At 57.3% G+C, this 10969-nt stretch overlaps 1 protein-coding gene across 1 annotated transcript in view; it reads right to left on the bottom strand.

Moving 5' to 3' along the window:
• Nucleotides 1-10882, bottom strand: part of KIF18B (kinesin family member 18B) — a gene marked incomplete at its 3' end in the record, with an annotated part of 11168 nt that extends 286 nt beyond the window's left edge. The window contains exons 1-14 of the mRNA XM_009328397.1: nucleotides 10609-10882; nucleotides 7724-7881; nucleotides 7149-7253; nucleotides 6764-6874; nucleotides 5067-5264; nucleotides 4700-4876; nucleotides 4236-4310; nucleotides 4004-4116; nucleotides 3569-3686; nucleotides 3189-3304; nucleotides 2223-2437; nucleotides 1840-1850; nucleotides 915-1453; nucleotides 29-124 (exon numbers count right to left, since the gene is read on the bottom strand). Of these exons, the coding sequence (XP_009326672.1) occupies nucleotides 29-124; nucleotides 915-1453; nucleotides 1840-1850; nucleotides 2223-2437; nucleotides 3189-3304; nucleotides 3569-3686; nucleotides 4004-4116; nucleotides 4236-4310; nucleotides 4700-4876; nucleotides 5067-5264; nucleotides 6764-6874; nucleotides 7149-7253; nucleotides 7724-7881; nucleotides 10609-10882 (2306 nt within the window). The remainder of the gene's footprint in view (nucleotides 1-28; nucleotides 125-914; nucleotides 1454-1839; nucleotides 1851-2222; nucleotides 2438-3188; nucleotides 3305-3568; nucleotides 3687-4003; nucleotides 4117-4235; nucleotides 4311-4699; nucleotides 4877-5066; nucleotides 5265-6763; nucleotides 6875-7148; nucleotides 7254-7723; nucleotides 7882-10608) is intronic.
• Nucleotides 10883-10969: the final 87 nt, after the last annotated feature.

The raw sequence follows: 10969 nt of genomic DNA, 5'->3' as shown, positions 1-10969 counted from the left end.
GGGCACGGGGTCCCGGCGGCTGTCTCACCTCTCCAGTCGCCTCCGCTTCTGCGCAGATGCTTTGGAAACCGAGGAGGGCTTGGGGATGGAGGAACCCCTCACAGCAAACACTGAGACGCAGGCTCTGCAGCCAAGGAAAAGAGGGTTAGTGTCAGGGCCGGATCCTGACCACCCACTCTCACAAGGCTGGGAGGCAACCGGGCCAACGCCATCCACCTGCAGGGAACAGGAAACCTGTCCAGTTTTGTAGGGGAAAATGATTCAAACAGGGATAAATCCTCAGGAGATCCGTGCAGGAGGTGGCAGCCGGCCGGGTACTGCTGTTCCCTAAGGTGGTTGGGCCGTTCCCCTGTACCTCAGTTTCCCCAGTTACCCTCTATAGGATTTCCTAGAGCTATAGGAGGAGATAGGGAGACCTAAGGGTGTCCTGCATTACCAAGGGCGTGCCAATCTCTGTTTTTGGATGGCCGCACAAATTCACGCAGCTCTGCAAAAGCCAGAGCCTCTTTGAAGCACCAGCAATAACAAAAAAACCAACCAAAAACCAACCAAACAACCCCACCAAATGAAAAACCCCCAGCGTGCAGTCCCGACCCTCACTCCAACCCCTCTGGGAGGAGAGGCGATGCCCCACCTGCTTCCCAACCAGCACTCGGGGCTCCAGAAGCCATCTGGAGGATGTCCCAGCGCAAAAAGGAGAAGAAATAGATTTCCTTGGAATGCTTTTTATATCTTTGCAAGCGATTCACACACGAGCTCGGCCCGCTGGCTGCCCGTCCCCAGGCCGAGGGTCTTCTGCCCAGTCTCCCCCCTTAGCAGAGCTGCAGTGATCCACAAAGGATTCACCCAGACAGCAAGACCACAGAGAGGAGAATCGCCAAAAACACGGGTAACCCATCCAGGGCAGCACTTACTTGGGCACAAAGGGGCCCTCCTGCTTGTTTAGGAGGCTCTGGACATTCTCCCAGACAGGGAATTCAGGCAGGCTGAAGGCAGCTGGTTCAGCCACGCCGAGTGAACTGCTGTCCTCGCAGATCTCAAAAGTCACATTCAGGTCGTGGACAGGCAGGGCAGGCAGGGTGCAGCAGTTCTGGGCAGCCGACACCGCCAGGGGCACGCGGCTTTTGGTGACAGTCAGTGGACAGATTTTGGGGGTGCAACACGATGGCACCGGCGAGACAGGGAGTGCCTGGGCTGCTGCTTTGAGACAGGGGGTGCCTAGGCTCTGCGTCGCCCTGGGAGTCTCTGCTTCTTTCCCACCTCTCCGCTGGCATTTCATCTGCATTTTGAGGCTGCAGGGAGTTCCTGACTGGGAAGCACTGTTCATCTCCGACCTCCTCCTCTTCTTAATCGGGCTGGGAGCCATTGGTGTGGGACCAGAGAGCGGAGCGAGCTGCTGCAAGCACTGCGGGGCGGTGCTCGTCACAGGAGCACTGGGCACGGTGACAGACACCTCTGATAAAGGAGCAGAGAAGAAAGTCACCTCCCTGTCCGCAGTTTCCAGGCACCCGCAAACCCCGGGGCATCCCCCTCTGTCCCCCGTCACAGCTCAGCAGAGATCTGCCCAGCGAGCCCTACAGCAGCCGTTTGTCAGCAGGTGTTTCCATCAAACCGTGTTAAACCCGGAGGAAAAGAGCCAGCACAAATAATCCTGCGCCTTGCCAGCCTCAAGGCACCAGACTGGTCCCAAAGCAAGTGTCCCGTGGCAATGCCCAGTCTGTCCCTGGAAAACAGGGTCTGCAGAGCCCACAGCTTCACCATCAGGTTCGGCCTTGGCACTGAGGATGAGGAGGAAGAGCTCAGCCCTGGTCAGACGCAGGCTGCCAGCTGGGAGGCTACAGCCGGGCTGACTTGGGCAAACGTACCATGGAGGAGCAAACAAGACAAGAGAAAGTTAGGATCAGAACTGCTGCTTTGGTCTCCTGAAGCAGAAGTATCACTCACATTTAAGCTGACTTGCACAAGCATGCTGAGCTCCCCAGAGACAAGGGCTGCTCACGGCTCCTGCCGTGCCCCGGGCTGCCAGAGATGCTGGCTAGCCTGAAACGCTCTACAAAGTGAGGCTGGAGCTGCTCTCGGCGTGCCCCGCTGGCCACAACATCAGGAGAAACTTCTCTCTGCCCTGTGCCCACAGCTGGGAGCTGCCCCCAGCTACCACCGGTTCCTCCAGCGCATGCCGAGACAAAGGAGAGGGAACAGCACCAACTATCCCAAATCCTCACCGTCACAGCCCTGCTGCATCCTCGGGGCTGGGGTGGCCCCGCTGACCTTTGCGGGTGTGTCTGGGGACTTGACTTGCTCCAGGCTTACACCAGCCTCCTGATGGACCAGGCGCTCCAGTTCCTCAAATTCAGAGACCATGTCAGGAGTTAAGAGGTTGGCAGCCTTCAGGAGGGAATACTGCTTTCGGGCAACGCTCAGGATAGCAGCTACAAGCCTGGGACAGAGAGACAGACCCAAGAACCATTTAGCAGGTGAGCTTGAGCCAGTGGCACCAGTACCAGAGCTCAGCACCACCAGCATCACCTCTGAGACACCTCCTCGGGTGGGGCAGAGCCTGTTAGCAGAGTTTTGGGGAAAGAGAGGCAAACCTTGAAGCTGTGAGATACCCAAGCTGTAAATATCTTACTGGAGAACCTCAGCTGCGAGTTGTGTGTTCACCTGTTGGTTACAAGCGACCAAATGGCATCCACAGACTTTTTGCTGGGCCTCAGACACTCGTTAGCTCGGCTAGAGGCAGACAGAGATCCAGGCACACGTCAAGGCCAGCGTCCCTCAAGAGACCTCTCTAAAGAGGTTCATTCTGCCAAGATGCTTGGGGCAGAGACATCAGCAGATGGTGCCATGGGAGCCCTGCCAGGGCAGGACCTGGGGGAGCCGAGGCAGGAGGAAAGACTTTGCGGAGGTAATTTCAGGACTAACAACACACATTTAAGGCTCACGCAGTTGCTGTGCCTGGAAACCTTCATTGCTGGCATTTCCAGGAGAGATTATACCATGGGATTAGATCCCCAGGAGCCAAATCCCTTATTTTACAGGGCAGGCAATCATCTGCAAGCAAAGACCTGGTCCTACATCCATCTAGACCATCCCAAGGATGGCTGCATGCAACACAGGAGGGTGGACAACTCGTCCTCCATAGGCAAACAAGAGGAAGTAGCACATGGGGACAGCACGAGGACACTCACGTCTCTCTCTGGCTGCCAGACAACCCCTGTAGAAGGCAGCTTGGTTTCTTCGGTTCCAGCTGGACATCTGTCTGGTGGGTTGCTCCGGGGCTGCTGGGAGGCATTTCCTCTGGAGCCTGGAGCAATCACCCAAAAGCCCAGGATTAGCCCATGTTTGAGCTGTTTTGTCCCCAAATTCCCTGTTAGCTGGGAAGTTAAGGGGTTTTGCTAACGATCCACAGCCCAGCACATGCTGAGCCAGGACCCCACAGCCCGGCTGAGCTCCTGCCCTCTCCCAGCATGCCTAGTGTACCCCACAAGGGTATTTGAGCCCCCCAGCCTCTTTGGGCCCTGCTCATCATGCCAAGCCCTCCCGTGCTGCCCACCCCTTATCTCACCACCTCCTCTGATTCCAGCTGCATCTGAACAGGCCATCCATCTTCCAGCTCCTGCTGCTCTCCATCGGTCTCCCTCTGATCATCCAGGGCCAAGCACGTCTTTGGGACAGCTTCCTCCAATCTACAGAAGCCAGAGAAGAAGCCGCTGAGCCACAGATCCTCTGGTGAAGCTGTCGTTTTGCATAAGAAGTTTTGGGATGGATCAAACAGATTTAGCGTGCAAGCACCAAGGGAAGCTGGGTTGCAAAGGCCATGGTCCGTCAGGTTCATTACCACACCCAGCCACAGTCGAGATGATGGCGCACACCAGCAGAGAAGCTCATCTGCTTTCTGACAGACACCTAGGCTCCGACCGGCACTAAAACCCCGCAGGCTCCTTGACACGGGGGACAGCAGGAGGTCACACCAAGCTCTGTCCCTCCTCCCCACCAGCCTCACCTGGGCAGCGCCACTAGGCTCGAGCTGAGGGGAGCCAGCGGCCCCAGCGCCTGGTTCTCTGCCTCCCGGGCAGCGTCCTCGTAGGCACGGAGCTTTGCCCGCAGATCTGCCACCTGTGAGGAAGGATCATCTGTTGCTCAGACGGTTTTACAGCCCCCAGGAGCTCAGAGGTCCACGTCCCAAGCAAACCACAGCTGAAGACAGAGCCCTGCCCTCCCCACCAGCATCTCACCTCCGCTTTCAGCTGCTCACAGATCACAGCGTATTTACTAATGTGGCAGTCGAAGCTGAGCACATTGCTCTTCAGCTGCAGAGACAGGGACGAGGGAGAGGTTAAAAGAAGCACTGGGGCAGCAGGTACCCCCCTCCCAACACTAGAGCAGCGCAGCTAACAGCCTCCTCCAGGGTCCCCAGGGTGGCTGCAGTGGACGTGATCTGTGCTCAGGGACCCCCTGTCCCAGTCACAAGCCTTTTTGGGCTCTGGGCTGAGGAGCTTTAGCAGAAGAGCTTTAGTACACAGTGTTTGGAGCTTCATCAGCTGCTTTCTGCCCAGATCAGCACCCCAGAGCTGGAAAACTCAAGCTGGAGAAGGGAGGCACCCACTAATCTACCCCACCATGCACCAGGCTCCTTCCCAGACATCCCCAGCAGCTCCCAAACACACGGCAGATCACTGTCGTAACGCGAGGTCCTCACCGACAGCTTGATCTCCTTGGCCCGGTTGGCGTACTTGAGCGTGTTGTAGGTGTCCTCGTAGGCCAGCACGGAGGGACTCACGGCAGCAATCATGATGGTACGGCAGTTACCGCCAATGGAATCCTTCAGCAAGCGTGTGAGCTTGCTGTCCCGGTATGGGATGTGGGTTTTCTTGCTCTGTACCAAGAGATCAAGAGTCTGCTCAGCTCTTGGCCCTTGTGCGCTCAGCTCCGAATCCTGTGTCGCCGGGGGATGGCCACGCTCGTCCCACAGCACCTTTCAGAGCCCAGCCCAGGCTGCCTTCCTCACTGCACCAGCTAGACCACCACTTGAGGACACCCCTCACATTCACCCACCCCGGCATTACCTTTGCATCAGCCAGTGCATTGATGACATTGATGAGGGCCAGCAGCGAGCGGTTGATGTTGGCACCCTCCCGGAGCCGCTCTCCCTTGGTGTTGGTGACTGAAGCTCGCTCCGAGCCTGCCAGGTCGATCAAGCTCATCTTGGCCACTTGCAGATCCTGAGTGAGGCCACCAATGCGGTCCTGCTGCTTCACATAGATCTGCAAGGGCAGAGACCGGTGAGGCTGCAGCTCAACAAGGCACACAGGGTTGCTGGCTGGAGCCAGCATCACCAGTTTCAATGTTTATAAAAGGATGTGGAAGAGGATCACACAGGCCGTGAGATCAAGCAGGGGGAAAAAGAGGAGCCTAGCACGCCGAGAAGACAAGCCAAAAACTCGGCAGTGACACGAGTAGCAAAACCACGGAAGGGATCTCCCAAGAAGTGACAGAGCTACGGAAAATAATCAGCATCTCCTACGCTCGGTGAGCGAGCAGGGTACAGCTGGTCGGGTCCCCGAAGGGCGACACGCCAAACCAGAGCCCTGGCACGACCTGGAAAGCGCTCACACGTGGTGGCAGTCCCAGCCCCGACTCTAACTGTGGATTCTGCCAGCAAACTCAGACGCCAACAGGGGCTGCAAGCCCCCAGACACAATCTCGCAGTGCCCCCAGGGAGGCATCCAGTCAGGGCTTTTTCGGTGCCAAGCCCAGTTCCCGGCTGGTGCGGGCAAGGAGGAACAGAGCCACTGAGACTCACCTGGTAGCATCGCTCCGTAACTTCCCCTTCTGCATCCCTAAAGATCTCCCAGAAGAAGCAAACGCTTCCCCCACTGCTCTATAACAACCTCAGCCCCCCAGCAGCAACTCCTGCATGGACTGGAGGTGCCACGGAGATGCTGGAGGCCGGTAACCGGTCCTGCATCCTCACCAGACCGCGGTTTGCCTGCCGGGAGACAGAGCCAGCAGCGGGAAGGGCAGATTTCCAGCACAGTTAATGGATTCGCGGCAGGCAGGAATCCAGCACCCACTGACAAGCCCAGCTGGGAAGCTGGCTGGGAAAGGATCCAGACACCTGGACTTCCCCCCTGCAAGCAGTAACGGGCAAGGCACCAGGTTCAGACTGAAATTACGGTTAGAGCCCTCCGTCTCCCCACGCAGCCGTGACGGCCCTGCTAATTCAGGGAAGGGCCTGGCTGGAATTGAAATCAACTGGCAGGTTTGCATGGGAGAGCACTGAGAAACCAAGGGGGGGGGGCAAATTTACAGATCCCTGGGGGAGTGTAATTCCTGGTGCAGTGCCAAGGGGGACACGATGGAGGAGACAGCCTGCCCGCGGCACCTGGGGGGAGGCACAAGCAGAAGCCAGCGATAATCGTCCCCCTTTGCTCTGGGTCAGGTTTTAGGTACGGCTCCCACACGCTAAGTCGACAAGAGTCAAAAGCACAAAGTGAAATTTCAACCTTTGGGAGACGTAACAGCAAGCTGGGAGTACAGGGCTGTCCAGGAGATGTGGCCACTAGCATGACCAGTACATGCTGTCCTGCTGCAGCACTGGCTAGTGGCCTGCCCAGCCCCATACCTCTTTTTGGGGCCACGACCACCCTGATTTTCCCCATGGCACACCAGGAACCCCACGATGCTGGTCCTGGCATGGGCTTGCTCCCTAGCCCCCTTTTCGGCACAGATCCTGAGCGATACCACAACCACCAGCCCTCACCTGGAAGATGGCATGCGAGCGGGAGGAGGTGGCATTGGCATCAGTGGGATGCTGTGTCCGGTTTTTGTTGCCGTTGGCCAACATCTCCAGGAGCTGCTCTGCCGACGCAGGCTGGGAGAGAACAGGCAGAGGGGAGGTATCAGCGCACCCTGTACGCAGGCACTGAGACAACCCAACACCAAGCAGCCACAGCAACTCAGGCTGAGAGATCACACAACTCTGTGGGTCTCGTTTCAGCTCGGGGTCACGTTTGCTGCCAGCCAGGAGCTCCACAGACAGCGCTCCCGTGTCTTCACACGCACCCGTGTCCCCAGGACACGCATCTGCTTTCAGAACTGGTGTAGGTGCAGCGTTGCCCAGACCTTGTGCCCATTTTTATACTCACCTGGTGGAAAGAGAGACCCTGAACCACAACTCCTTTCTCGGGATCCTCCCGGATGGCCAGAGGGCCCTTGGGCTCCAGCAGGTCGTGAATCTGTTCATTGTACACCTGGTGCAGGGAACGCGATGTAAGGCTGAGGTTTAGTTCCCCAGCAGTGAGCAGGGAGAGGAGCTTTGTACGCCAGGGTCACGCACAACCGTGTGTGTCCCCCAACACCACCTCCGGGACCTTGTTACACCAAGAGCACCTGACGGTGCTCTAAATGCAGAGGACAGCCTGGGAGGGCTTTACTGGCAAGTCACTGCGCCACCGCTCCTCCAAAGCCAGGAAGCCCTCAGTGCTGTGTGGACCACAGCAAGGAAGAGAAAATTCCCCGACTCCAGATGGGAGAAACCAGCAGCACCAGTTCACTGAACTGGGTGGGTGAGCATGCTTCCAGTTGGGCTCTAAGGGGACACCGGGCACAGCTGGCAGCCCAGCAAGTACCCTGAGCGTGGCACTACAGGGTCCAGATCAACCCCAAATCTTAGCAACGGTGACCCAGAGGCAGGAGGGGACATGGCTCGGCTGTAGAGTACCTCCTGGTAGGAGACTAGGACCTCGCAGCTCTTCTCCTCCTTTCTGGCCTCAATCCTCTTGTACAGCTCCACCATGGTGAGGTACATGATGCCGGGGCTTTTCTCCGAGCCCAGCATGGTGTAGGTTTTTCCTGCTCCCGTCGCGCCGTAAGCAAACACTGGGAGGAGAAAGAGTGGATGGTTGAAACATTCATTAATTAACAGGAGCAGCGTAACATCCACTCCTTGCTGGAGAGGAAAGCTTCCCGCAGCAACCCCTGCAGCGGGGGTCGCTCACAGGCTTTGCTGAGACAAGGCAAAGCTAATTACCCTCTGTGCTGGCTGCACTATCCTTTAGTGCAATTTTTTTTCCTCTTTTCAGCCTCTCTAATTTAGCAGACACAGACAAAACGAGTCCCCAAACCATCACCTGCTTAGGTGCTCAGTCACCCCTGAACCTTCCCTTTAACAAGCTGAGCAGCCCCGTTCCCCCGTCTCTTACCAGAAGGCATTTCTTCTTCCAGACCTTGTAATTCATCTCATTTCCCCCCCATCTTTCAACACCCTCTTTGAAGCATCACCATCAGAGCAGGACACACTAATCTAGAGAGCCTCAGCCCTTCTCCCCATTAGCAGCACTCGGTGCTTCGTGACTCTCATTTGAGGATCCTGGAGTTATTTTATGCAGATAGAGATACGAGACGTGCCTGCCAGGTGGGCACGGTGACAGAGGCAGCCTTCAGCAGCTCGCAGAGCATGCCGGAGAGCCAGGAATAGCATCCTCCGGTCCCAGTGCCCGGCCCAGCGCATGATTAGACAGGAGAGCAGTCGTCTCCCGCTCAGTGCCTGCCTCGCAGAAGTGATGTGCTCGTTAAGCCGCTCGTCTGCTGACAGCCTGAGAACGGCACGAGGGTCTGCGGCTTTCAGACCCAGCTTTACGGCACTGCCAGCCTGGGAGATGCTCGTGAGGGGCACAGCAGCCCCCAAAGCACCCCAAGATGTGTCTGCTTCACCCCAGATCCTGCTCCAAAACTCAGCATCCTCCTGAAGCTCTGCCCATTACGGTGATTCAGGCTAGGAAGGTATGGTGAAACCAAGGTGCTCTTTGTGCCATGGATCCACCTGATTTCTTCCCATCCTTCCTCCCCCAGGAGAGCAGAGAACAAGCGATCCTCATCCCTCGAAATGCCTGGAAATCACCTGCCCAGCCTCGTTTTCTACCCCAGTGCCCACCTCCATCCTCTACATCATGCCTCCTAAAGCACCGAGCACTGTTGCAGCCCCTGTTATCGCAGAACCACAGAACAGCCCAGGCTGGGAGGGACCTGGAGAGATCATCTAGTCCAAGCTTTCGTGGGAAAGGGAACCCAGATGAAGTTCTCACACCCTGTCCAGTGGTGTCTGGAACACCTCCAGCTGTGGGGACTCCGCCACGTCCCCAGGGAGGTTGCTCCAGTGAATGTTCTCACTGTAAAAAATGTCTTACATTGGAATGAAACCTCTCCCGGTGCCACACGTACCTGTTGCCCCTTGTCTTTTCCTTGTGGCAAGAGAGCCTCCATCCTCTCTGTAGCTGCCCTTTAAGTACTCAAAAACTGATGAGGTTCCCCCCCGAGTCTTCTCTTCTCCAGGGAGAAGAGACCCAACTCCTTCAGCCTTTCCTCCTAGGGCAGATTCTCCAGCCCTCAGATCATCTCCATGGCCCTCCTTTGGAAAGTCTCCACTCTGTCCACACCCTTCTTGACTTGCAGGGACCGGAGCTGGACACAGCACTGGGTGGGATGACCACATCTCTGTCTGAGCTAGAAATGCCCCTGTGGATGCAGCCCCAAATCCAACTTGCCTTCGCTGCTGCCGCGGCACACTGCTGACTCCCATTCAGGCCGTTGCCCAGCAGGACCTCCAGGTCCCTCCCAGCGAGGCTGCTCCCCAGCCACACAGATCCCAGCCTGTACTGGGCTCCTGGGTTATTCCACCCCAGGTGCAGGACTTTGTAATCATCTTGTTAAACTTCACACTGTTCCTGCTCATCTGCTCTTCCAGCCCAGCCAGGTCTCTCCCCACCTGCTCCACAAACCCCCTCCAACAAGAGAGGGGATGAGACCCCACCCGGTCCAGCTCTGGGGACCCCAGTACAAGACAGACATGGACCTGTCAGAGAGGGCCCAGAAAATGATCCAAGGGCTGGAACAGCTCTGCTATGGAGAAAGGCTGAGCGAGTTGGGGTTGTTCAGCCGGGAGAAGAGAAGGCTCCGGGGAGACCTTCTTGCAGCTGCTCAGTATTAAAAGGGGCTTACAAGAAAGAGAGAGAGACTTTTTACCAGGGCCTGTAGTGACAGGACAAGGGGCAATGGTTTTAAACTGACAGAGGGCAGGTTTAGATTGGACATAAGAAAGAAATATTTTACGATGAGGGTGGTGAGGCACTGGCACAGGTTGCATGATGAAACCCTGGAACAGGTTGCCCAGAGAAGCTGTGGATGCCCCATCCCTGGAAGTGTTCAAGGTCAGGCTGGTCGGGGCTTTGAGCAACCTGGTCTGGTGACAGATGTCCCTGCCCAAGGCAGGGGGTTGGACTGGATGATCTTTCAAGGTCCCTTCCAACCCAAACCGTTCTGTGATTCTATTAGACCACTTCATGTTTCACTTCCCCTCGTTTACCTGCCAAGATTAGATGACATTTCCATATCAGGAACGTCCCTCTCCTGACCACACTTGCAATCGCCCCAGCTGGGTGCCACCAACAAGTTTAAGGCTATTTGTTCTTGTGTTGCTGTTGTGTCCCCCCTCTCCCCAGCTGCTTGGGGGCTTTCAAAATAAATCCACAGCTCCACTGAGCCCACCCACCCCGGGAGCAGATGGGGCAGGAGCTCCTGCAGGGATCGAAGGTGCTCGCCAGGTCTTACCGGAGCAGTTGTAGCCATTGAGGACGCTGTCCAAACCCTCACGGGTGGTGTGCTGGAACACCTCCTCCTGCGTGGCCCCCTCCCCAAAAACCCGGTCAAAGATGAACTTCAGGTCCTTGCCCTGGTGCTTGGGCCCGCGGGCAGGCAGCACACCGCCAGGGTGGTCGCCGCGCTCCTCAGGGTCGAAGACGAGGATGTGCTGGTCGACGACGCGCAGGACGGGGTGCGCGGCCCGCTCTCGCTCGCAGGGGGCAGGGGGCCGCACACGCACCATGACGGCCACGGTGCCCTCCTCAGGCGGGGGCCCGGCACCATGGGAACAAAGGGGAGCTGGGGGGGGGGCATGGTGCTGGCTGGGGGA

The sequence above is a fragment of the Pygoscelis adeliae genome, unplaced genomic scaffold, assembly GCF_000699105.1.
Source record: "Pygoscelis adeliae isolate BGI_AS28 unplaced genomic scaffold, ASM69910v1 Scaffold97, whole genome shotgun sequence".
NCBI lineage: Eukaryota > Metazoa > Chordata > Aves > Sphenisciformes > Spheniscidae > Pygoscelis > Pygoscelis adeliae.
The sequence above is the reverse complement of the archived record's forward strand: the minus strand, read 5'-3'. Positions and strand labels throughout refer to the sequence as shown.